The sequence below is a fragment of the Pelobates fuscus genome, chromosome 11 (genome assembly GCF_036172605.1).
Source record: "Pelobates fuscus isolate aPelFus1 chromosome 11, aPelFus1.pri, whole genome shotgun sequence".
Lineage (NCBI taxonomy): Eukaryota > Metazoa > Chordata > Amphibia > Anura > Pelobatidae > Pelobates > Pelobates fuscus.
This window is the reverse complement of record NC_086327.1, coordinates 46,864,271-46,890,007: the sequence shown is the minus strand read 5'-3', so window position 1 is coordinate 46,890,007 and position 25,737 is coordinate 46,864,271. Positions and strand designations below refer to the sequence as shown.

The window sequence follows — 25,737 nt, the reverse complement described above, 5'->3', positions numbered from 1 at the left end:
CTTCATTGAACAGTGTTAGAGATATATGGACATAGCAACACATCAACAACACAGCAAACAAAATAAGGAAATCACAATAAACACTGTTCACACTCAGAATAACTGATGACCATTCAATTTTCCGGAAGACATTGACTATTCTTCAAATAACCTCCTTCTGTGAGGTGGTCGGAGAGTGGTCAGTGATTCTAATACAATCTCAAAATATTGTAATATAAAAAAAATATACACATTATCTCTGAAAAATCGTGTTCCACAATACTCTAATGCTGACATGAATCAATATTGAAATAACAAATAGTTTATGTTTTTCTTTAAAATATTTCCGTAGATATACTTAACAAAGGCCTGCTAGTGTAAACACAACATTTGTGCCAAACTATGGGTTATGACTTAAGTGAATTGCATGTAAAAAAAAAATATATATATTCTAACACAGTGTGACATTGTGTTTTATTTTGTTTATGGGAAACTCTTTTGCAACTTTAAGCCTACATATAATTCAATAATTATTCGAAAAGGGTAAATTAAGTTCTCCACTAATTCAAATCATGTATTTAATAAATAATTCTGCATCATCTGATAATCAATATTATAACTTTTTAAAGGTATAACCTTTAAATAGTCAAACATGCATTGGAACGTGTAGGCATTTCTATTACTGGTACCCATTGCATGTATATACAGTGATACCCGCTGGTGGGAGTGAAATCTTTGCTTCAACCCCGTACAATGTATGGCACTTCTGCCATTGGCAGTAGAAAAAATTGTTAATAATTGTGTAATGTTGTGCTGCATCCTTACACTTGAAAACTATTAAGTATATTTAAATCACAACACAAAGAAACAAAAAAAACCACAACGCACATATACCATGTGATTTTTATGACCTAGTACTTTTTAAAGTTAATTCCATTTTTTCCATAATTGTCTTTCTGCGTGTCTGTTCTTGCCAGTCAAGAATGTATTTTTAAGTATGTTGATTTTGTTTTTTTAATTCTCTTTCTTTTTCTCACAAGCCAGCTGGGGTTTAATTTAATTTCATTCCTTTTTTATTTAAAAAGATGGGCAAGTATAACAAAAACAGGCACACAGCTTGAAGAGATCAGAATTTTAACAATGGACTCAGCCATCCACAAAGGAAGGGCTGTGTACATTCTATATTTGAAAGACTTTACAATGAACCGCATCCCGCATATCTTTGACAAATACTTTCTGTTCTAGAAAATGATTGCATTTGGTGTACTATATTTTTTTCTGTGGTTGTATTTATCGTTAAACGTTTCTAATATATGTCTCATGTGGCACCAGCTTCTTTATAAACATAAGACTTCTGTACAGTGGGAAGAAAATGGTATGGCCAAATCGATTCATATGAGAGAGGAAAAAAAATGTTGAGGACCTAAATTCGTCATGGGGTGTCTCAGTTTGGACAAATTTCACCCATGCAATAAATCTGGGATAAATTATTCGAACAAACAAAAGGAGTGGTTCGTCCGAATAATTGTAGAGCAAAATATATCCATAACTTTGTTATTCATTTATATATATGAAAATATATAGTTATTATATATGTTATTCAGTAAATCTGCTCAACTTGAAAGGATTAAAAAGCATTTTTCCCCTGTGTGCTGCTGCTGAGTTAAGTAGAGGAGTTGTCCTTTAATTTCCACCTATGTGAACTTTTGTATACATATATAAACCCACAACCAACTCTCTAAGCTTGCTCACTTAGAGTAGTAGTTCAAAACCAGGAGGTTAAACCAACAAAGAGTTTAAACCAACAAGTATTTATTGTGAAATATTTACAGTAAAGGGGTTCTAGCACATATAATTGAAGGCAGCTCAAACCAGAGTTTCTCTGTTCTGCGCAAAAGAGAATGTGTATGGTAGACAGAGGGTGTAGTGCCTTAATGTGATCTCTGAGGTAGAAGTAGTCTCAGTAGTAGTTGTATATATAAAAGAGAAAGAATATAACAAAATATAGTGTAGTATATTCTGTACAAAATAGCTCAGAGCAAGAAGAAGTGCCCTTACTGAGTGAAGAGCTCGAGTAGCTCTGCTATGTACCGCATGTACTATGCATATATAATATTCATGTTATGTATATATTTTGCAGTACACTAATTGACAATAAAGTTCAGACCCTTTTGGTTCATCTAATTAGTTTTTCCCAAAATGATTAAAGGAACACTATGGTCACCTAAATTACTTTAGGTAAATAAAGCAGTTTTAGTGTAGAGATCATTCCCCTGCAATTTCACTGCTCAATTCACTGCCATTTAGGAGTTAAATCACTTTGTTTCTGTTTATGCAGCCCTAGCCACACCTCCCCTGGCTATGATTGACTGAGCCCGCATGAAAAAAATACTGGTTTTACTTTCAAACAGATTTAATTTACCTAAAATAATTGTATCTCAATCTCTAAATTGAACTTTAATCACATACAGGAGGCTCTTGCAGGGTCTAGCAAGCTATTAACATATCAGGGGATAAAAAAATCTTAATTAAACAGAACTTGCAATAAAGAAAGCCTAAATAGGGCTTTCTTTACAGGAAGTGTTTATGGAAGGCTGTGCAAGTCACATGCAGGGAGGTGTGACTAGGGTTCATAAACAAAGGGATTTAACTCCTAAATGGCAGAGGATTGAGCAGTGAGGCTGCAGGGGCATGTTCTATACACCAAAACTGCTTCATTGAGCTAAAGTTGTTCAGGTGACTATAGTGTCCCTTTAAATGCATGAAATGTATCTAAACTGAAACACCTCGTGGCCGAATGTCAAACCTCTATTCTCAAAATAAAATTAGAACGAATCAAAGCTAAACTAATAAGCCTAACAGTTTTTTTTTCACAATACACATGTCTACTGTCTACTGTCTCAAGTAGGATAGCAGCTAAGCAAAATGCTTGGCATAAAAATTGCAATAATATACAGTTGGCAAAAAAAAAAAAAAAAAAAACATCCAGCATCATGATGGACTTAAACATTTCACTCTTTCAATAGATCCTACTTGTACAAATAAAAGGAATAGATTTTTAAAATCACTAACAAGGACATTAAGGGCAGGCTTTATAAAGCTGCAGCAAACGTTGTACAATCCAGGGCCAATATATGTCAAATCGTAAGGGGGAGATTATCTGACAAGAATCCAGTTCCAAGCATGTCTTCAAACATTTAAATAGAGGAACTCTGTCTCCATTATGCCAGCTTGTTCTATTTCCTGAGTTGGGTATTATCTTTTTATTTTATTCATTAAACTACTTTGTCACATTTTATTATATGTAATTCTCGCCTTTTTTTGATAATACATAATCCCTTTCCTCTTTGTGACTTATTATTCTTCCCTTTATGCTAATTTCCACATTTTTATATAACACAGTATGTAAAATCCTCTGACAGTGAATGATGACCTTGGAACCACAGGTGCTGGCTGAGCATCATGGGAAATCTAGTTCACAAACATCTGGGGTGCCAAGATAAGCCATCACTGTCCCGCTGTACTTAATTTAACGGCTTGATCAGTGCCGACATTTTTCTTAAGTTATCATGAATTGTTACTTGCCTGTTACTTTGACCTGACAGCTCTGTAAAACCTGTAAATGGGATTTTACAGCATATAATCAAGCACAGACACAGGAAGGTCTTGCAGACAATCAACTCATACAATCCTGTAACACAACCTATATATACCTACATATTGGTATTATGCAACATCGTGAATGGTCAAATATTATAAACTAATATTTAGCTAAGAGTAAAATATTCACATCTGCAATTAAATATGTATGCAGTTGTCACAATGTGGATATCTCAATGTTCTCCACAAATTTATAATTTATACCTATAAAACATAAAACATTTAGCTGCAATGTTATCAAATAAAAGTGTGTTAGTGTTGTTCCATAGAAATCAAGAAACAGTATTACTTACAGTAGTAAAATAAAATTCTAAGTCCATAAAACCTAAGCTCAAACATAGTCCTGGCACGGTGTATACTAATCGGTTTCTAATATGAGCCTGATTAACATTTATAGGGGTCTAAAGGTGCCATAGACCTATTACACGTAGGAGTGGAGTAATTATATTCACATAGGACAGAAGCATTTTCTGTCCTATTACCCTATTACAGATTGGATTCTATGTGCACCATGACTCATAGGACATGCTGTGACCATGTATATTGCTCGCTTTTCCAGGGTATTTCTCTAAGACTGCTTGTGAAGACGGAATCTATTTGCTTTGAAAATGTATAGACCCAGTATAATTGTTTAACTCCATTTCCATTTAGTCCCTAATTCAGCACGGTCATATGGTGCATATCGTACAACTCTTAGCAAGAAAAAAAACATGTTTATGATGTGTATGGCTGACCAATAGTAATTGGCTTTGTTCATATAAATATTATTATTATTATTATATATAAATATATATATATTTTTTTGTAAATATATTTTATTTAGTTTTCTTTAGTCATGCAAGAAACATATGAACAACATGTACACAATTGGACTCACAGGTCCGTTATTGTAGCAACAGGTTGGCTGCGCAGGGACGAAAAGTAATATGCAATAATAGTAGAGTTCAAGACTCACAGGTTCCTTGCCTAAAATTATAGACAAAACTAACTTGGCTAGCAGTCATAGTATAATGTTGCAAGTTGGTGTGGTGGCTACCTCGAAATGAAGCACTGTTCCCCTCTGGACTGCCAGGATGCCACCACATATTCCATAGCCCAAGAATCTCCTGTGAGCAGGAAGGTAAGATCTACTAATGAAGTGCATTAGCTGGACCAAAGGAGGGATAGGGTGGGGGTAAGGAAGATTCTAGGGGGAATATGGTTGGGAATTAGCCTGTCGTGGAAGGTATGTAAGTAAGGGTGTGAATGAGAGGGTGATAGTGAATGCCAAGGAAAGAAAGTGGAGAGAGGCCTCCGCATCTTATTCGAAGAGATTAAAGCAGACTTTGAAAGTCTGCTGTGTTGGTGGTTAGGAACTAATGTGACCATTTCTTGGTGTAAGAGGTACATTTGTCTATTGCATTGAAATTAACAGACAGATCAACAGAACAGAGTTCCTCCATCCTCTCAAACCATAATTGCCTGCTGCCTCCATAACAACAGGAACAATTGGTTTGCTACATTAAGTATTCCAATTGTAAGGGAGCTAGAGGTGGCTGTAGCAGGGTGGTAGGGTGGTGCAGCAATATGGGTGCTGGCTGGAAGGCAGGTGGAGAATCCAATCTTAACCCCCTATTTTGAACTATTGTGAATTGAAAAAATATTTGCAAAATTCAGGCTAAAAAGGCAAGCTGTTCCTATAGCTGGAGTTGGATAATTTTTCCAAATAAAAAAATAAATTTTGTCTAAATTTTACAATTTGTTTTTTAATTCATTGCAGTCTGTTTTTCAGTAAAGGAACCAAAATGTGCAGAATTGCATACATGTCAGATTTTAATTTTGGAAAGTATGTACAATTTATGTGTGACCAGTAGGTGAGAGATTTTGCTTACATTTGGCTGCACACAGTTATGATCAATCCTTTCATTCAATCTTTAATCTTCATCTACCATCTGTTAAATTAACCTCTTAGGGACACTTGACATCTCTTACCTTTACCAAAAAAAACATGAAGTTTACACACCCTTTAAAATGCATATCAAATATTAATGTATTCAGGACCCACATGCTTTGCAAGACTCAAAGCAAAGTTAAATAGTAACAAAATATTGGGAATTCTCCAAAATTAATTATCTTTTGTTTTGTGCATGATTACAGTATTATTATGTAATTGTGATTGATATCAACCCGCTTGCAAATTCCATTTGAAAATAATAAACAGGTTTTGCTGCTTCACACTATCAATAAAAATGCACTTTATTAGAAATGAAATACACATCTCAGTGTAATAGTTCAGCCATACTAAACTTAATTTATATTGAACACTCAGATCCTTATACTGCAGCATCAATTGAAACGGCTGAACAATTTTTTTTCAGTTACAAAAACAGCTTTTAAAAAAAAGAACCTGTAATGGTTCATCTTAAATATTGCTCTTATGAAAACTCGGCATAAGATAAGTTAATTATTATGGTGCATGTTTATGTTTTATTTTATTACCCCTAGAAATCATTGTTGCAGGGAGGCTGGTCCACTGGCTCACAAGGCAAAATGTGTATTTAGGTTTACATGGCACCTCGGGCAGAAAAGTATTTTGCCCTCCCCCGAACTGTAAAAAAAATATAAACATTTTTGTCTCCCTCTGCACCACTCCTAAACCCCTTTTGTTAGTAAAAGTACACATACATACTGACTTCCGTATGCACATATTCATGCACATCTATATTCACAAGTACTTACATTCATGCACACACATACATTCATATACACAGACATTGACTCATATACACATAACGATTCATATACACACTCCTAATTACATCCATACACACAGACACACACACACACAAACACACACCATTTTTATGAATAATACAATGGTACAATTTTATTTTATTTTTTTTAAAACAACAAGGCATCAAGTTATTAACTTGACAGTGATAGCTGGAATGGAACCTCATCCCTGGATTTCAGTGGGATGCAGATGGTATCAGTCTCTGTAGTACTGATTTCCTAGCTCCTTGCTGCTCTTTACTGTTGCCGTGGCTGGAATTACATCATATCTCGGCTCCAGCAACAGCCAACTGCCTATGACTGCCAAACTTCACATGTGGCAACAAAGACTTACCAGCTGCCACTACTGAAAGCCAATTACTATGTATTGGCTAATGACTTCCATAATTTCTTATAGGAGCCACTGATGTCTACATATCAATTTGTCTCCAACTGGTTTGCAACCCTGTCGTTAACCATCACTGGCTGCAGTTAATCCACAAAACTTAACACCAGCCTCTTGCCTAGTGCAAAGAGGTTAACAAAAGCTATCCCTAGAAATCCCAAAGGATAAATACATAAAGGAAATTACTCAAGGTGAAGAGTGTGAGAAATGTGAATAATGGGATTGAAAGGTGGGAGAGGCAGCAAAATATATCTTGTGCAAAGAGTTCTGCCCATACAGCCAGAAATCCTTGTTTTGGCCATGGATAAAATTACTTGTAGAGGTCCTTTAGAAGTTGTGTGTATGATGCTTATATTTTATATAAATCTGAAACATCTTGATGATGAAGAGATTCCATACTGTTTCCATTTGCTCTGTACATGCACACATTTGATTAACCTATCTACCCATAGCAAACAAACACAATAACTGTGAAGTTCAACATTTTGAAATGAAAACATCATTTTTAATTTTTTATTATTTTTTTTGTATTTTTCAAATTATGTTTTAGTGGTAAGATTATCATGTGATAGAAGTATGAATTCATGACAAAAGCACACACACACATATATATATATTATTTTTTTTTCAGATGATGGCCACCAGTAGCTGTTTGCTAACACACAGAAATTAAGGCACTAAACCTATGGCCAAACTTACATATACCATACACACATCAATGTTGACCAACTAGAGAAAAAGCAAATGTAAAATTTTTGCACTTAAGTCTAGAATATAAATCCAGCAAAATCCCTACACCTTGTTATTTTTGCACACATTAGCGCACAAGGCTAAGAAACGTAGGACAGATTGAAAATTATAAACAAAAAGGCATATACTATAGCAGTGCTGCACAACCCTCTCCTCAAGGCACACCTAATAGGCCAAGGTTTAGGGATTACCCGGATATGTCTAAGGTGTTTTAAAAAAAAAAAAAAACAACAAAAAAACTAAAAACAATATAAACATTTTACACACACCCGAGTAATCCCTAAATCCTGGAATGTTAGGTGTGCCTTGAGTAGAGGGTTGAGAAGCACTGCACTAGAGTGTAGGAGACAGAGTTACAGTGAGTTGCAGACACTAGTTTGTATATAATGTACACAATACATTCAAATTGATATATACATAAAAGGAAAGGAATTGGGAGAGAAGACCTAGTTAGGACAACTTATGCACAGATAAATTCTACATTCCAAACAAAAGATTACCCTCTTCTGCCTCTGCAGCCACTGAAGGTTCCAATAACAACCGACGTGTCTGCTTTACCTTTTTATTTTTTTCACTAAAACTAATTAACCGATATCTCTGTGTCTAGATAGAATTAATTATATAATGAATAAAGACAGTCTAGCTATTTCTGCTTCTTTTTTTATTTATCATGCTGACAAAAAGACACAAAGAACATTCAAAGCACGTTCAAAAATTAGAGGGATACAATTAAGCATTGCTCTTTTAGAATTATTATATTCCATTTCCATTTTGCTTGTTTCTGTTTATTCTATGAGAGCAACATTAATATACCAAAAGGAGATACAAACTTTATGCTGATCCTTTTCTCTGTTTTTCCTTTTTTAGAATTAAGGATTCACGTAAGAGCTTTTTTTTTCTTTACCTCCCACCCTTCCACCCCATTTTAATAGGTTTCTCTAATAAGAAAGATGATGAATGGCCTGTGTGATTGAATTAGCTAGTAGAGTGGCAGTGACATGTAACGAAGAAGGATACAGTAATCTGTCACATGCTTTGAAAGAGAAATATATGATTCCGAATCTTGATTCCTTAAGATTTTCTCTTGTGAAAAATATTTTAACTGCCATATGTATATGTAGTTATGTCAAGAAGAATGATGGAAGATCCATTTGTATACAAAATTACAATGCAACATATTCAGATCAAAAGAGTAGAATTGAAGAAAAAGAAAAAAAAGAACAGAGCAAGCACTAAATGAGGTCAGAACACCTATTCTTTAGACACATTCTTAACCATGGATGGGTGGAAGTACCCAGAATAATCTTCTTTAACCTCCCTGGCGGTATGATTATGTCAGGAATTTTGTACCAAAAGCGGTACCATTTTTTTGCATGGAAATTTGGTGTTATGTATTGTAGGCCAGTAATTACTTTCTTAAACCTGACCAAAAGTACTCTCAGATGTGATAAAGTTTGAAACATAAAATCATGAATTATAATCTAATAAATAATACAATTTTATTCAATAATGTAATAAATAATGAAATTTGTCAAACAAAGAAAATTCAGTAAACATCCTGGGTGTGGTAAATTTTGAAACATGGGACGGCACATAGACCGACATCACAATCAGGGCAATGGAATCTGGTTTCCTTTCGGATTTTTTTTCCATTGCTATCTCGCTTTGAGCAGCAAACTACGCACATCCTTGTAGGTGCTGTCTTTTTTGCGGTTGGCGGGATGTAATCCATAAAGTGACGACCAGTCAGGCGTTCTGGGTTGAAAACGTCAACAGCATGACTCCGCCACCTTCCAGATAAAGTCAGAATGAACAAGAGGCTCTTTCCTTTGTGCAGTATATAGGCATTCCAGAGGCATTGTTCCAGTAGATGCCTGAAGATTTTTTTGTAATATTTTTTGTTGTTGTTTCCGCATAGCCGGATAAAATGTCATCGCCTGATCAGCTCTATCAACTCCTCCCATGGTGTTGTTGTAGTCAATCACAAGTTGTGGCTTCATGACATCTTTCCCACCTCTTGTGTGGACCATGGCAGTGGAGGTGTTATGCACTGTACTCATTAGGCATACTTCTTTTTTGTCACGCCAACGCATTGCCATCATCTTTCCTTTCTGCCAGGCAACCATTTCTCCTGTTTTCAGTTTTTTCTTGGCAAACATAGATGGCAGGTCACGTCGGTTGGCCCTAACGGTTCCATATCCATCAGTCTTGTGTTTTATCAGAAACTCGTACAGCTCAGGCGATGTGTAAAAGTTGTCCGTTGTCACACAATACCCCTGATTCAGCAATGGCTCAAGCAGTGTAAGGACTGATGACGTTGCCATCCCATAGCCGCTGTACCTGGGGTTGAATTGTGTTCCTTTACCAGTGTATATGATGGAATTCCATATATAGCCAGTGGCACACTCGCAGAGCATATAGGATTTTATTCCAAACCGTGCTCTCTTGGATGCGATGTATTGAATCCAGCTGAGGCGTCCCTTGTAAGCCATCAGACTTTCATCAATGCTGATGTCTCTATCTGGCACATAGGCCTGCTGGAATTTTTTTAGGATCATTTGGTATACTTCCCAGATCTTCTTGAGTTTTGGCGCTGGATGTGTGGCTTCGTCAAATTCCTCGTTGTTGGTGAAGTGCAAATTCTTCATTATGAGGGAAAATCGGTACTCGGACATGATGGTGCCAAAAAATGGGGTTGCCAGCAATTTATTGGTAGTCCAGTACCATTTCTGCTGGGGTTTCCCCACCACCCCCTGAAGAAGTATTAGCCCCAGAAACTTCCAGATGTCCTCTTTAGTCACCGGTTTCCATTTTCTGTTCCTGGAAAACTTGCTATGCAGAGTAGCTGATTGCTGCTCGTTGTAGCGATTTGTCTCCGTGACAATCTTTTCAATGACGTCATCTGTGAGAAATAATTTTAGGTATGCCAAAGGATCATTGTGCTCAACGTCTACCTTCATCCCAGGTGATCCAGTAAACGGAAATCTTGGCGGCGGTACCTCATCCATACCGCAATCAATAAGGCACCAAGTGCGCACATCACTGAGCTCGGGTGCAGAATCGTCGCTGTCGCCACTACTCTGGTCACTGTCAGAGTCGGATGACGAATCTTGCCACGAATCGCTATCGCCGTCGCTCAATTCTGCGAGGGGCTCTGTGTCGCTGCCGCTGTCACTCATCTGATCCAAACCCGCTTTGGAGATGCTAAAGTGACGCTTTGATGCCATGGTAAAAAAAATATTTTATGGGCAGAAATTACAGCAAAAAGGGCAGGCAGGGCAGTGTAGGATGATCTGAGGTGATACTGTGTCAAATCTGAGGTGATACAATGTAATCTGACAGGATTTCACTGTATCACCTAACTTTGTGTGTGTGTCACTTTTAAACTTTTATGCATTTGAATTACCCGCCCAGTTCCGCCCCCATGAGCCTCTGCGGCTCACAGAGACGGATCCGGGAGGGCAGATGGAGGCATCCGCCGGGGATCTCACCGGCAATCACAGCGGGGACATCGCTGGATCGCAAGGAGAAGGTAAGGAGACTCGGAGTTATCTACCCCGAGCGTGACTCGGGGTTACCGCTTCTGGCAGCAAAAATTAACCCCGAGTCACGCTCGGGAATACCGCTAGGGAGGTTAACACAAAATATTTCAAATCACTAAACGGTCTCTCTGAGTCTACAACCACACCTCAGTCTCATAAAAGTCATTGTTTGTGTGTTTTTCTTATTTTACTATGTAAAATTGTAATTGTATTTTTCATTCTGCACGGGACACACTTCTATTCTTCCTAGTAAAAAACTTTATAAATGAATAACTTCTAAAATAAAACAATCCAGATATTTGTGTATGAGTCACAAACGTGTAATTGACATATATAATTCCCCAAAGAATTGCAGCTTGAATCGAGCTTGTGTATTCAATTGACAAGTATGTTCTTGGGTGGAGAAAATTATTAAAATCAAAACCCTTGGGGAGTATGTTTCCCCTGTCACAATGACATTATTTAGAAATAAACACACATTTCCGTGACTGTCTACAATTCAGATAAGCCAGGCAAGAAAGCATAGAGGTTAAAAGCTAGCAGCGTAATGCAGTCTAAATTAATGTAGACTAGAACTACAGAATGGAAACGTGTGGATATATATTCCATGTTATCTTTAGGCCAGATCCGTGACTAAGTTACGTTGTCTAGAGTATGTCACACTAATTTACATAGAAGATGAACCATATTTTTATGTTTGTCAGTAGTTACCACCCCAGTACGCTCTTTGGGATTTAGCTAAATGCTCACTATTAACAAAAGGGGTAAAAATGTAGTATTATTTTCATCCTAACTAGAGGAATAAATAAAGTGAAATCATGTTTATACACTGTTCCTCTTTGTGGCATCTTTGTAAAGCCCTTGCACTCCTGCTGAAATCACAGTTTAGTTTGACGGTGCCAGTCCTTGGCTCACACGATACAAAACAAGCAAAGACGTGGCTGCACTCAGGGTCTTTCAAAGTAAAGATTCTTTATTGCTCCCTTTAGGAAGGGTTCCCATTACTGTGTGAGACATGATATAGTCGACTTTTACTTCCCGGTTCGTGACTGAGGAATGGTCCTGAGGAAGGTACCAAACAGGGACTGAAACGTCAACTAGAATATATATATAAAAATAAAAAATAGATATCAGGAAGAGCAGAGGATGGACTGGAGATGGGTGTTACAAAAAGAGTAACTCCCACAAAGATCTGAAGATGGCAGTGCTGGAACAGCGGTGAGGTGAGTATATATCAAATATTTACATTGAATACACCACTTTTCTTTGTGGTATGTGTTTCAATGTGCATTGGGCAATTTAAGGTAAGTAATTGTTCCATCACAGGTTCACTTCAAGCCTCCTAGCAATAGCTGGATAAGTTACCCAAATCTTTGTTTATGGGCTAGGCCCTATATTTTGTTTCTGTCATTGCATGTTTCTAGATAACTATTTTGTTTTTCTCATTTCAAATGGAAGTAATTTGATACCATTAGTTTCAAATGATAATTTTTCTCAATAAAGTCGTAACATCGATAAAGTATTTATGCCATATCTGTGAAGTATTATGCATTTGATTCACTCACTAGTCCTTATCATCATTTGTATTCATTTATTTTATTGCTTACATAGCATCATCCACTAGTTTTCACTGTACATCAAGCTGTGGCTGTATTGACAAGATATTTTCTTCACTACCGGATGACCTTTCATCTAAAAAGCTTTACAATAATCAATACAGCATTGTATGACTGTTCTATCGAATCTGCCAAAGTGCTTCATCAGTTCTTTTATTGTTTCAGTAACACTATAACATTCACATTACAGGATTCTATCTACTAGCATGAAATGCATTATTGATATTTATGGTATATGATTATTATCAACAATAACGGTATACAAAACTAAATCAGCGATCAGCAATAATTTTAATTGTAAAGTAATTGTTTTTGTACTCCCATTAATATGGTCACAGACTTGGAAGGCAAAAAGTAAAAGTTTTTATTACATATATAGATACACATATACATACAGTATCTCACAAAAGTGAGTACACCCCTCACATTTTTGTAAATATTTTATTATATCTTTTCATGTGACAACACTGAAGAAATTACACTCTACTACAATGTAAAGTGTAAGTGTACAGGCTGTATAACAGTGTAAATTTGCTGTCCCCTCAAAATAACTCAACACACAGCTATTAATGTCTAAACAGTTGGCAACCAAAGTACACCCCTAAGTGGAAATGTCCAAATTGGGCCCAAGTGTCAATATTTTGTGTGGCCACCATTATTTTCCAGCACTGCCTTAACTAGAGCTTTACAGGTGGCTACTGTAGTCCTCTTCCACTCCTCCATGACGACATCATGGAGCTGGTGGATGTTAGCGATCTTACGCTCCCCCGCCTTCTGTTTGAGGATGCTCCACAGATGCTCAGTAGGGTTTAGGTCTGAAGACATGTTTGGCCAGTCCATTACCTTTATCTTCAACTTCTTTAGCAAGGCAGTGGTTGTCTTGGAGGTGTGTTTAGGGTCGTTACCATGTTGGAATACTGCCCTGCGGCCTAGTCTACAAAGGAAGGAGATCATGCCCTGCTTCAGTATGTCACAGTACATGAACTGTAGCTCCCCAGTGCTGGCAGCACTCATGCAGGCCCAGACCATGACACTCTCCCCACCATGCTTGGCTTTAGGCAAGACACACTTGTCTTTGTACTTCTCACTTGGTAGCCGCCACACACGCTTGACACCATCTGAACCAAATAAGTTTATCTTGGTCTCATCGGACCACAGGACATAGTTCCAGTAATCCATGTCCTTAGTCTGCTTGTCTTCAGCAAACTGTTTGCGGGCTTTCTTCTGCATCATCTTTAGTAGAGGCTTCCTTCTGGGACGTCAGCCATGCAGACCAATTTGATGCAGTATGCGGCGTATGGTCTGAGCACTGACAGGATGACCCCCCACCCCTTCAACTTCTGCAGCAATGCTGGCAGCACTCATACATCTATTTCCCAAAGACAGCCTCTGAATATGACGCTGAGCATGTGCACTCAACTTCTTTGGTCAACCATGGCGAGGCCTGCTCTGAGTGGAACCTATCCTGTGAAACCATTGTATGGTCTTGCCCACCGTGCTGCAGTTCAGTTTCAGGATCTTGGCAATATTCTTATAGCCTATGCTATCTTTATGTAGAGCAAAAATTATTTGTTTCAGATCCTCAGAGAGTTTTTTGCCATGTGGTGAACTTCCAGTGACCAGTATGAGAGAGTGTGAGAGCGATAACACCAAATTTAACACACCTGCTCTCCATTCGCACCTGAGACCTTGTAACACTAACGAGTTACATGACACCGGGGAGGGAAAATTACTAATTTGGCCCAATTTGAACATTTCCGCTTAGGGGTGTACTCACTTTTGTTGCCAATGGTTTAGACATTAAATTGCTGTGTGTTGAGTTATTTTGAGAGGACATCAAATTTACACTGTTATACAGGCTGTACAGTTACTACTATACATTGTAGCAGAGTGTCATTTCTTCAGTGGTGCCACATGAAAAAAAAATATTTACAAAAAATGTGAGGGGTGTATTCACTTTTGTGAGATACTGTATTTACATGATTTGCCCATTAATTCAACAGTTAAATCATATTTTGGAATTCCATACTACATGGATGACGATATTGTCCATGCAGACAAAACTAGGTAATTCATATCCTTGTTTACCAGAGATGAATAGGAGTTACACTGCTGAGAGGCATCTGCTGCCATTTTAATGCTTTGTCAGCTGCAGCCCAATATTATAACTCCAACTAATTTCAGGCAGACCAGGGACATTAATGTCCCCAGTGTTGCTCTTACAGTAAAGACTCATCCTTAACCTCTACACTACCCTAATACACTGCATTATTCTACATTATCACTTGAACGCTAACCCCTACACTACCTTAGAAATACTACTAAACGTAGGCCAGTATATTACACTAATGCTAACGTTAACTCCTACAGTAATCTAACACTTACACTGAACCTAACCTAAACATATAGTAAAATTTAAATGATACATAATGGAAAAAGTGTATATTAGGGGAAAACAATGTCATCTTGAGGTTACGGAGACATTCTAGAGGCAACCTCTCAGTGACATTGTTTTCCTGTAGCACAGTGCTATTATATACCTATATTGTTCAGCATATACATATATACATAAACATATATTTAAATATGAAAAAAAAACCACACACAATATTACCTAGAAAGGCAGATGGAGAAACCGTCCCATTGCTCCTAGATACCATTACACTGATTCCTGTCTCCACAAATGGCACTGAGAAGTCAATGATCTCTGATCGCTCTTCATTTATGGTCAGTGAGCCAATGGCCATATCTGCCCTCTGGTAAAACACCTAAGAGAAAAGAGAAGTAGAAAGGATGACCATTTTTGATCGCAAGATGAGTTTTTGATGACATCTTATTATTCTTAAAGTTGAGCTATAGCTATAATTATCAACTTGTAAATTTCAGTAGCAATTTCAGTAGTTTCATGAATGTGCCATAAATAAAATAAATACAAAAAATAAATCCAGTGGAGTGTTTCTTTAAATTAGTAACAAAACTATTAACAGTTACAGTGGAGGCTTGTCAATAGGGCCACTAGGGCAGTGCCCTACAAGTCTATATGTGGGGAAGAATTATTTCAGAAGTTTAGAAACACACACATTCTTTTTCTGGAGGGCAGAGTGGTAAGCCTAAGAATTATAGGAAAAACTTTGTGTCTCTTTAATTCTGTAAAATATTTCATTCTGCAGGGCACACAATACAAGCAGAACAGTACTCAGTGCGTTTTTAAATATAGTAGATATACAGATAGACTTGTCTGGTTACAACTACATGTCTGTTCGTCCACCCATTGTAAAGCGCTGTGGAATTTGATGGCGCTATATAAATAATAACATCATAATAATAATAATAATAATCTAAGGAAGCTCAGGGGTGACAAAGGGAGGGTGACATTTATGACAGAGCACTGTGCCAAGCTGGGAATTTTAAGCAGACTTTGAGACAGATAAATCAACCAGTTACTTGGTACATGGGATGCCTACCGTACTTTGGCACAATATCATGGCCCATGTACCCACATTTGTTTTGCTTATTTGTGGGTTTTTTTTAGTAGTAATATTATGCTGTGTTAATTTATTTGCTTATATTTCAATTTCAATACAAGGAAAGGGACGATGCTACAAAGGTCTCAACTTAAGACAAAATATGAGACCCTCTGCATCCCTGGGTATAAATGTAGCAATGTAGAAATCAGTAAGAAAGTAGATATATGTGTATGTGCTACCTACACCACAGCATAGTGTAAGGTCATAAGGACCCAAAGAAATACAAAAAAATAAAGTATATACAAAAACCTCTGACTCTCCAAATGGATATAAGGGGGGAAAAACCCTAACTGCTGAATCTTTAGAGGGAGAGATACTCTTAGAATAAAGCTTTATTGGAGTGAGGCTTATCAATAGATATCAATCCCAGCAGAAACCCTTAATATATCCACACAGACTATGTCCAGAAAACTGGTAGGAATCCAAAGGAGTAGAAACTCCAAATACAATGTACTGGTTAGGCACACACACTCTATATCCCTCAAAATGGGTAATATGAGAGATAGGTTCCTGAGGTACAACAAAAAAGAGAGTAAACAAATAAAAAGATTCCATATATCCCAGTTGTCAAATACCAGACATGCAGCATATAAAATATAGAGAGAAGTAGGGGGAGGAATTAGAGATAAGAAAATCAGTTCAAAATGAACTAATAATGTAGATTATCAAGCCTCTCTCCCTGTTAAACTAGCTAGATAGAGATAGTGGTAAAAGAAAATAAAGAGATAGTATAGGGTTATCAAATCATAATCATGCTACACAGTACATGGAGCAAGGATTGTCCAAAAAGCCATGATTTGAAACCAGAGACAAAAACGCCCGACGCGCGTTTCAGGTGCGTGGTAAGTTGCACCTTCGTCAGGGGCCAATTCAATGATCGTCCAGCCTCACTTAAATATGAGTGGCGCCAAAAAGGACTACCTACCCTTCACCAATCCTGTCCGTTGATCGCTTTGGCTCCAGGTGATGCTGATGTGTGGAGACACGTGATCCCAGAATGACAGATCTGTGACGTCAGTAGCCCACGTGGTCGCAACCACACGGAAGCTGATTGGTTGCTAATACGAAATGGGCTACATACAGATTTAACCCTAGAAGCTTGGATGAGTGATGTCCAGAAAGGACTATATTACAATGTCCCACCTCTAGGGGCGGAGTTATCCCGCTAATATCTAGCGAACTTCTAAAAATATAGCAACTCCTATCACATACAGGCATCCCCAGATAGGATCACTGTGCCATACAGACACAGGGGTCCTGAATACTTAACATAATAGCTCCAATGTAACAAGAAAGGCGAGGGGGGGGGGGGATTTTGATGAGTAGGATACATATGCATACTCAGAGGGGGTGCTAAGACTAACTTTAATATAACCACTAGCCATATATAATATATCCAATATAATGGAGGTTATATATAATATGTATAACCACCAAGTGTATTAGGTGATAAAACGGTACAATGCCCCGATATTTATAGAGCTAGCTGGACAACCTCCTTCATGAGTCGCAGTCCTATTTTGAAAAAGGTAAATAATAAAGAGTGAATGTGATAAATATAATAATAATAAATAATGAATCGTATAAACAAATATATACAAAACATGAAAAATGTTGCTACAAGCGCTAAGTAGCAGAGATTCGGTGTATCAGGCATATATACATATTTACAAATTTACAGGTGAATGAATAGTTCTTCATCCAACTTCTGCAGGGATTAGATCAGGTTAATCCGATATAAAGGACGTATATGAGAAACCCTCATTGAGACCAAAGGGTGATAGTGTTTTCAATTTATAGATCCAAAAGCTCTCTCTTTGTAGGAGCTTTTTGTCTAAGTCACCACCCCTTGGCCCCAGGGTCACATTTTCTATACCGCAGAATCGAATCCCATCAAGGGATCCACTGTGGTGTAGTTTAAGGTGTTTCGAGACTGGTGTCTCAGTCATTCTTCTCGGATTTACCGAGTTCACATGTTCTCTTATTCTCAGTTTAAATACGCGGGAAGTTTTCCCCACATAAAGTTTCTTACAGGAACAGGTGAGTAAATAGACTAGACCTTTCGATTGACAGTTGAAGAAGGTATTTACGTCAAACTCCTGTGAAGAGGAAGAGTTTGTAAAGGTCTTGGAGGGACGGCGTATGAAATTACACGCTTTGCACCTACCACACTGGTAAGTACCTACTACTGGGGACTTTAGCCAGGTTGGATTTTTAGGTGTATTTTTGAGGTGTCTAGGGACAAGCATGTCTTTAAATTTACGTCCTCTCCTTGCAGTGACTGAGGCGTGGGGTGTGATCACTTTATGTAGATGGGGATCTTGGTGCAAAAGGGGCCAGAATCTTTCCAGTATTCTCATGATTGGGTGCCAGCCAGCATCAAAATTCCCTATGCACCTGATCACTTCTTGTGATGATTTTAAATTAGACGTCTCAGAAAGTAGATCTTTACGATCGGCTAGTAGTGCACTTTTGCATGCGTATTTTATGCATTTATTTGGATAGCCTTTTTGTTTAAATTGGCTTCGTAAAGATTTTGCTTTTGATTTGAAATCCTCTATAGTCGAGCAATTACGTCGAAGACATATATATTGTCCAGTGGGAATACCCCTCTTAAGGGGTGGAGGGTGATAGCTCTCCCAGTTCAGTAGGTTATTAGTGGCTGTTGGTTTACGGAAGAGTGTGGACTTCAGGTGTCCATCATCTGTCAACGTAATGGTAATGTCCAAGAAATTTAAACTCTTGCCCCCAATTTCACTTGTGAGTCTCAAATTGATGTCATTCTCATTCAAATTGATGTCAACTCATGGAAGAGATCTGTGGTGTCTGTCCAAATTAGTAAGACATCATCAATATATCTCTTCCATAGTTTGATGTGTCTAGTATATTTGAGCATCTCAGTGCTGAACACTGTCATTCTTTCCCACCATCCCAGATAGAGGTTGGCGTATGAGGGGGCACAAGCCGTCCCCATAGCCGTTCCCCTTATCTGGTGGTAATATTTTCCTTGAAAAATAAAATAGTTGTGTGTCAGGATGAAATTAATCAGATCATGCACGAAGATGTTGTGGAGAGAGGAGACTATAGGTCGTGCGTCTAGAAATGCTTGAACATGTTTTAAACCCACTTCATGTGGTATAGAGCTATAGAGGCTCTCAACGTCAAGACTACATGAGATGGCGTCTTCCCTAAGCAAAGTTTCCTCAATGATGTTTAGGGTATGTTTCGTATCTCTCAGGTACGAAGGGAGTTCTACAGGCAATTTGCGCAGGAAATGATCAACATATAGACTGGCATTTTGAGTTAAGTTACCCTTGCCCGAGACAATTGGTCTCCCACATAGCTCCGGTTTTCAATTTCAATGCTATGTTTATCATTTTAACAAAACTCTAATCGCACCAATAAATTTGTATGAACTACTTTGATGCAATTAGATATACAGCTGCTATATGTGTGCTATTATAAAATAATTAAGGGTGGCTTAATGGGGAAAAATGATTGTTTGCTAGGGGCAGTCACTACATTTTTATTTTATTAAAAAAATCAAGTAAGCTGTGACAAATAGAAGGAAAAAAAGGAGAAACAGGTAGAAAAAATAAATCTATATTTAGATATTACATATTTAATAAATATATAGTATATAACTTTAAAAACATGGAGTTGAAAAAAGGTGTCTAACAGTCTACTGAAAAATGTCTACATAATATTTATATTTTATATATTTTTTGCAGGACATCGATTTTTGCTGTTTTTTTTGTACTGAAATTCTGCCAAGTCAAACCAACATATTGCTAAAAAAACAGTCCGAGCCGAAATGAATTTTGATGCCGTGCACTAGTCTATTACTTAATTATCGGTAAACATAACATGTATATTGTTAAGCAAAACAGTACTTCAATGCAGTCTATTAGGGATAAAAAACAGCAATCCTGGTCTAATGATTTCTTCAGCTTCAATTACGCACCTCCAATATCTTTGATTGAAAGGCAATTTGATGGCAGAACTCCCTGACATGTCTTTCTTATTTACAGCCATGTTGGATACTTGAAAAAGCTTATTAACATTACAATCACAGATGATGCGAAATCCTGCCACAATTCTATTTTTTTCTTTTCTTCAGAGGTGCAGTGATTCAAGGCAAGATTTATAAGCTCAGCATTCACAAGTCCATTCCAGGCAGGTAAATGAACCATTACATTTGCAGGCTAATTAAATAATGTCAGGCCAAAACTAATTACAGAAGAGGATGGTTTGTACCATAGAGGTTATCTAATATATGGTTGTTTTAGGCTTGAGGGGCCTATATTTTAGGTAATTTTGAAGTAATTACAATACATCAGTCAAATTACTAAGATCTAATGAACACCTGGAGTACCAATTTTAATGTATGTTACTCCTTCAGCGTGTGCAATATTCTGATTGAAATACTAGATTTTAGATTTTTTCATTATATTGTGTATTATAAAAGTTCTCACATATTGTCTAGGTTAGTAGCTGTCAACACTTTTCTCAAGGCATACATCCTTGCAAGATTCCAAAGGAGGTGTTAACTAAACGGGTCAGTTGAGCAAAAATGTTTTAGGTCATCATTGTTAAAAAAAAATGATTTGGGGGCTATAAGGAGTAGGTTAGCCTACAGCCTCTCTGCACTGTAAGGGTTAATAAACCCTTACTGTACTTACCCCATTCCAGCGCTGCCTCCTGTGACGTCACCCAATGGGGGGCGCTAATGTGCAATGCTTGGGGAAACAGCAGATGATGGATGTCCTAATGCAGAGCGTGAGGACGTCCAGCGTCAATTAGGCGACCAAAAGTCACCTAGCAAGAAGGAAGTGCCAGGAATGGATGCAGATGTGTGTTTAAGGTGGTGATCACTTTGGTTTATGTATGTGCTTATGGTATGTATATCTCTCTTCTCATATACAAACTAGAATTTCACCTGGCTTGCTCTCTGCAAAAATGCAAACATCTTATGATTAAACATGTTCTGGTCACAAGTAAAGGAAATATACAACAAAATCAAAATACACTGAACAAAATTATAAACGCATCCCTTTTGTTTTTGCCCCCATTTTTCATGAGCTGAACTCAACGATCTAAGACTTTTTCTATGAAGATGCTGGATGTGGAGGTCCTGGGCTGGTGTGGTTACAAGTGGTCTGCAGTTGTGAGGCCGGTTGGATGTACTGCCAAATTCTCTGAAACGCCTTTGGAGATGGCTTATGGTAGAGAAATGAACATTCAATTCATGGGCAACAGCTCTGGTGGACATTCCTGCAGTCACCATGCTCCCTAAAAACTTGCAACATCTGTGTCATTGTGCTGTGTGATTAAACTGCACATTTTAGAGTGGACTTTTATTGTGGCCAGCCTTAGGCACACTTGGTGCAATAATCATTCTGTCTAATCAGCATCTTGATATGCCCATCTGTGAGGTGGATGGATTATCTCGGCAAAGGAGAAGTGCTCACTAACACAGATTTAGACAGATTTGTGAACAATATTTGAGAGAAATAGGCCTTTTGTGTACATAGAAAAAGTCTTAGATCTTTGAATTCAGCTCATGAAAAATGGGGGCAAAAACAAAAGTGTAGCATTTATAATTTTGTTCAGTGGATGAACGCAGACTGGATATTGACATTGTCAAAGAAAATTCTGTTAAAAAAACTGCAAGATTTTTAGTGCTGTGTTGCAAACAAGGCAACATATTTCAAAACATGACTTGTATATAAAAGAAGATACATTAACTGATTATGAACAGTCAATCCAAGACAATAATCACTACAAAATAAACACTTTAAAGAGTTTATGGGAAAAAAAAAACAACTAAATATCTTACAAGTTCAGGTGCACAGTGCAGACCTATAAATCATGCATGCAATTTTAATGTTAAATATGTAGATTTTATGTGTTTTTTATGTATGTGGATACAATAATTAAACACGTTAATTGTGAAATAAACTGGTATAGCCTTTCAAATCTAATACAAGTCATTATTCCTGTATTACATTGCAAGCAGCAGTGTGTTTTAATAATCTGAAAATATATTCATGATTTGCATTAATGCTGCTCATTTTATGCATAAAGAATTCATAATTGCATTATAGTTACACATTTGAGATCCACATGCACGCACGCAAGAGTTAACCCTAAGGGCACGTAATAAACAAAGGTTTATGTTAGTGATGTTCCATGTCTTCAGATGGACAGATACAAATATATAAAGCTAAACGTAATTTATGTGTACATTAACCAGGTTAGTTATTTCAGAATGTAGCATAACCATAGATGCTTTTGCTTAAATTGGAAATTTTGACAAATTGTTATTCCTTACCTTTTTAGTTCATTATTTGCCTTGTGTCTTGTAAACAAGAAATATTTGGAATGTAGTAATACATATAGCTCTGTTTATAATTAAAACCATTCCTCTTTAAAATCCAGGAATGTCCTTATAGAAATGGCTTTTATGTTATATTTTACTATGTAGTACAAATCTGTTCATGAAAGTTTTTTCTTGGGCGATCAAATGCATTAAAGGGTTACAATAGTGTTAGGAATACAAAGTCCCTCCCCGAGGCATAGTAAGAGTTAAAGATACCCTTACTGTACTTACCCAATTCCAGCGTTGATGACAATCGGTGCCGATCAGCGCTCTGCCCCCTCCAACGTCACCCATGTGTGGGGGGGCTTATATGCATGTGTGGCAAACGCTGTGAACATATTAGGCCCTCCCCAATGGAAAGCACTGCTTTACTATGGGGAACTGACTGATGCTGGATGTCCTCATGCAGATCCGAAAGTCGCCCTACCACCAGGAAGTGCCTCCATCTGATTGACAGCCACTATAGGCAGTTTTAGTCCTGAAAGGCATTTGTTGACGTTTTTCAGGGTTAATGGGACAGGGACGTTGCACCCAGACCACTTCAATGAGCGGAAGTGGTCTGGTACCTATAGTGTCTCTTTAAATGTCTTAACGGCATGCTTCTATACAGGAATATAAGTGACGGATGTGGCGAAACCAACCTCGCCACTGGGCCCTGGAGAAGCCTGTTTGCTAGCCTCTTACCTGCTGACTATGGCCCCTGGGTTATTGTATTTTATTGTGCGACTGCTGGCCCTTTAAGCACAGGGAATGGTATTTTATTGTACTGCTGCTGGCCCTTTAAGAACTGTCTGGGGACATATTGAGACTTTGGGTAACAATACCCTTTAAGACTATGGCCCCTGAAAAGTATGAACTTTTATTGTGTGTGTATGGCCCTTTAAGAACCGTCTGGGGACATATTGTGACTTTGCTGAACAATACCCCTTTAAGACTATGTCCCCAGACCTGTAAAATAACTTGTCCCTGGCTCTCTCCCACTTGGTTCAGTAAATAGGGCTTACTGAACCAAGTACCACACAGGCGGACCACCCAGAAGTTAAAGTGTGCAGGCAATTTACCTCCCAGGCTGTGAGGTTACTGCAGGTTAATTGCCGAGCGCTGGGTGGCCGCCATTCGACAGCCGAACACGTGGCGGCGGCCATCTTAGGTCATTCGAATGCGGTCAGCGGTGTATGCTAAAGATTCTGTGGAACTGAAATCGGCTACACATTTTGCCGAACACCGCTGACCCTTACCTTCTCCATCATTTCGTTTTTCAGCTCCAGAGACTAAGTCCCGTTCGAAATGGGACTTAGTCGTTTTTCCGCATGAAATTGACCGACCGCACAGCCCAAATCTATGGAACTGTTTTGGGCAGGAAATTGTGCTTGCGGTCGGTCATAAAGGACTTCCAGCTAACTTTTGAACCACTTGAGGGATTTGGCTGATTTTTGGAAGGGTGTATGTTTAAAGTGTGCTGATTCTAAATATGCATATTTTAAGAAGATTGGATGTATGGATTTAAAGTTATAGCACATGTATAAAAACTGTAGTTTTCCTGGCTGTATAATTATGTTAACTGGTTATCTGAGGGGAGGGGATGTGTGGGTTGTACCATGTATCTGACTGGTTATTTTATGCCTCCCCCTGGGTGTGGCCTGTATGTGTACAATGGTAATAAAAGCCAGGCTGGATGAGCCAGTCCAGAGTTCCTGTTTTACCCTCAAAGTGATGTGTCGTCTCATTATTGGGGGGGAAGGATTTATTGCATGCTGTTCCAGTTGACTGCTAGGAGTACAAGCCTATTCGTATGGATCCTATTCAATGGTCTACAGCATTCATATGCTTGGGAGAATTTAAAGGTTTCTCGGATTCGGTGATTGTGGTGTCTGCCAGAGTGCTTGGAGTCCTCAGGAAGCAATAGGAGAATCCATTAACGGAGGTACCAGTCGGGGTGCCAGGCGATCCGTTACAACGGAATAGAGCCTGGGACAGGTTTGAGGTAGAAAGTATAGTAAGGAAGTCCAATTAATGCAGTCAACACACAGTTCTAGTGAGCAAAGGTTAACAAACAATAAACAAGAGACAAGAGAAGGTCAGATAATTAGAATTACTGTGGACAGTAATTAGCAATAACAAATAACACAGGGACATCTCATTGAAGATCTGATAATTGCCATAACCATCCACAAGCATGACATGCAAGAACACAATTAATTTACAACCTTGTGTACTATTGCTGTCTCACCTAGGGAGGCGTAGGATCCCAACCAATTCTGCACATTACTCTGAAAGGTGTGTGATTCAATTGATCAAAGTTGTATTCTGATTGGTTGCTTGAGGCATCTCGACAATCACAATACAAATGGAATACAAATAATGGTAATTGATCAGAAAATCTAAAGATATGGGTAAATTAATTCTTATTCTCAAATATAATGTAGATTTTCTGAGCCAATAAAAAGGAAAACAAACATGTAACAGATAGATAGATATAGATTTATATGTGGGCGTGCATATATTTTCCCCAGCTATGCTCTTTTACATAAACAGAGCATAAACTTAAAGGGACACTCCATGTCCGAAATACAAAATAAAAATTACTGCTTACTAGACATTTAGTTATGCATTTTTTTCATTGGGGGTATATATAATAAAATATTGCAAAGGTTCTCTTGTCTGAGTCATTTGCAAGCCCTCCCCTTCTTCCTCAGCCAAGACTTTCTGTTGCAGTCCAATCACAGACTTCCTAATGCAGCTCAATGAGAAATATTGGGAAGGCAGGTGCTTTGGGCAATTGCCTGTCTCTTGGGTTTAGCTCCACTGAGCTATTCAAACCAGGAAGTAACAGGACCAGTTGTCCAATTGACAGCCAGAGAAATTTAACAATGTTTATTTATCAGGTTTATCAGACTGGAATATTAAGTATGTGGTATACAGCTGAATACCTAAAACCGGTTTCTTTTTTTGTTGTTGTATGTTTTAGGTATTCAGCCGTATCCCACATATTTCATATTCCATTTTGTTTTGTAAGAGGTCACCAGCAGGGAAGTGACCCCCCAAAGTTGTTAACACAAAGTTAAGTGTTTATTATCCCTTTGTAACACTAATGGGTGGTTACAGGGAATATTGGCACTGGCTA

General features: G+C 37.9%; 1 protein-coding gene across 1 annotated transcript in view; it reads right to left on the bottom strand.

Annotated features, from left to right (window-relative positions):
- GRIN2D (glutamate ionotropic receptor NMDA type subunit 2D) overlaps nt 1–25,737 on the bottom strand; it is a 420,255-nt gene that overhangs the window by 227,487 nt on the left and 167,031 nt on the right. Inside the window, exon 6 of the mRNA XM_063436111.1 lies at nt 15,319–15,472. Coding sequence (XP_063292181.1) covers nt 15,319–15,472 — 154 coding nt within the window. The remainder of the gene's footprint in view (nt 1–15,318; nt 15,473–25,737) is intronic.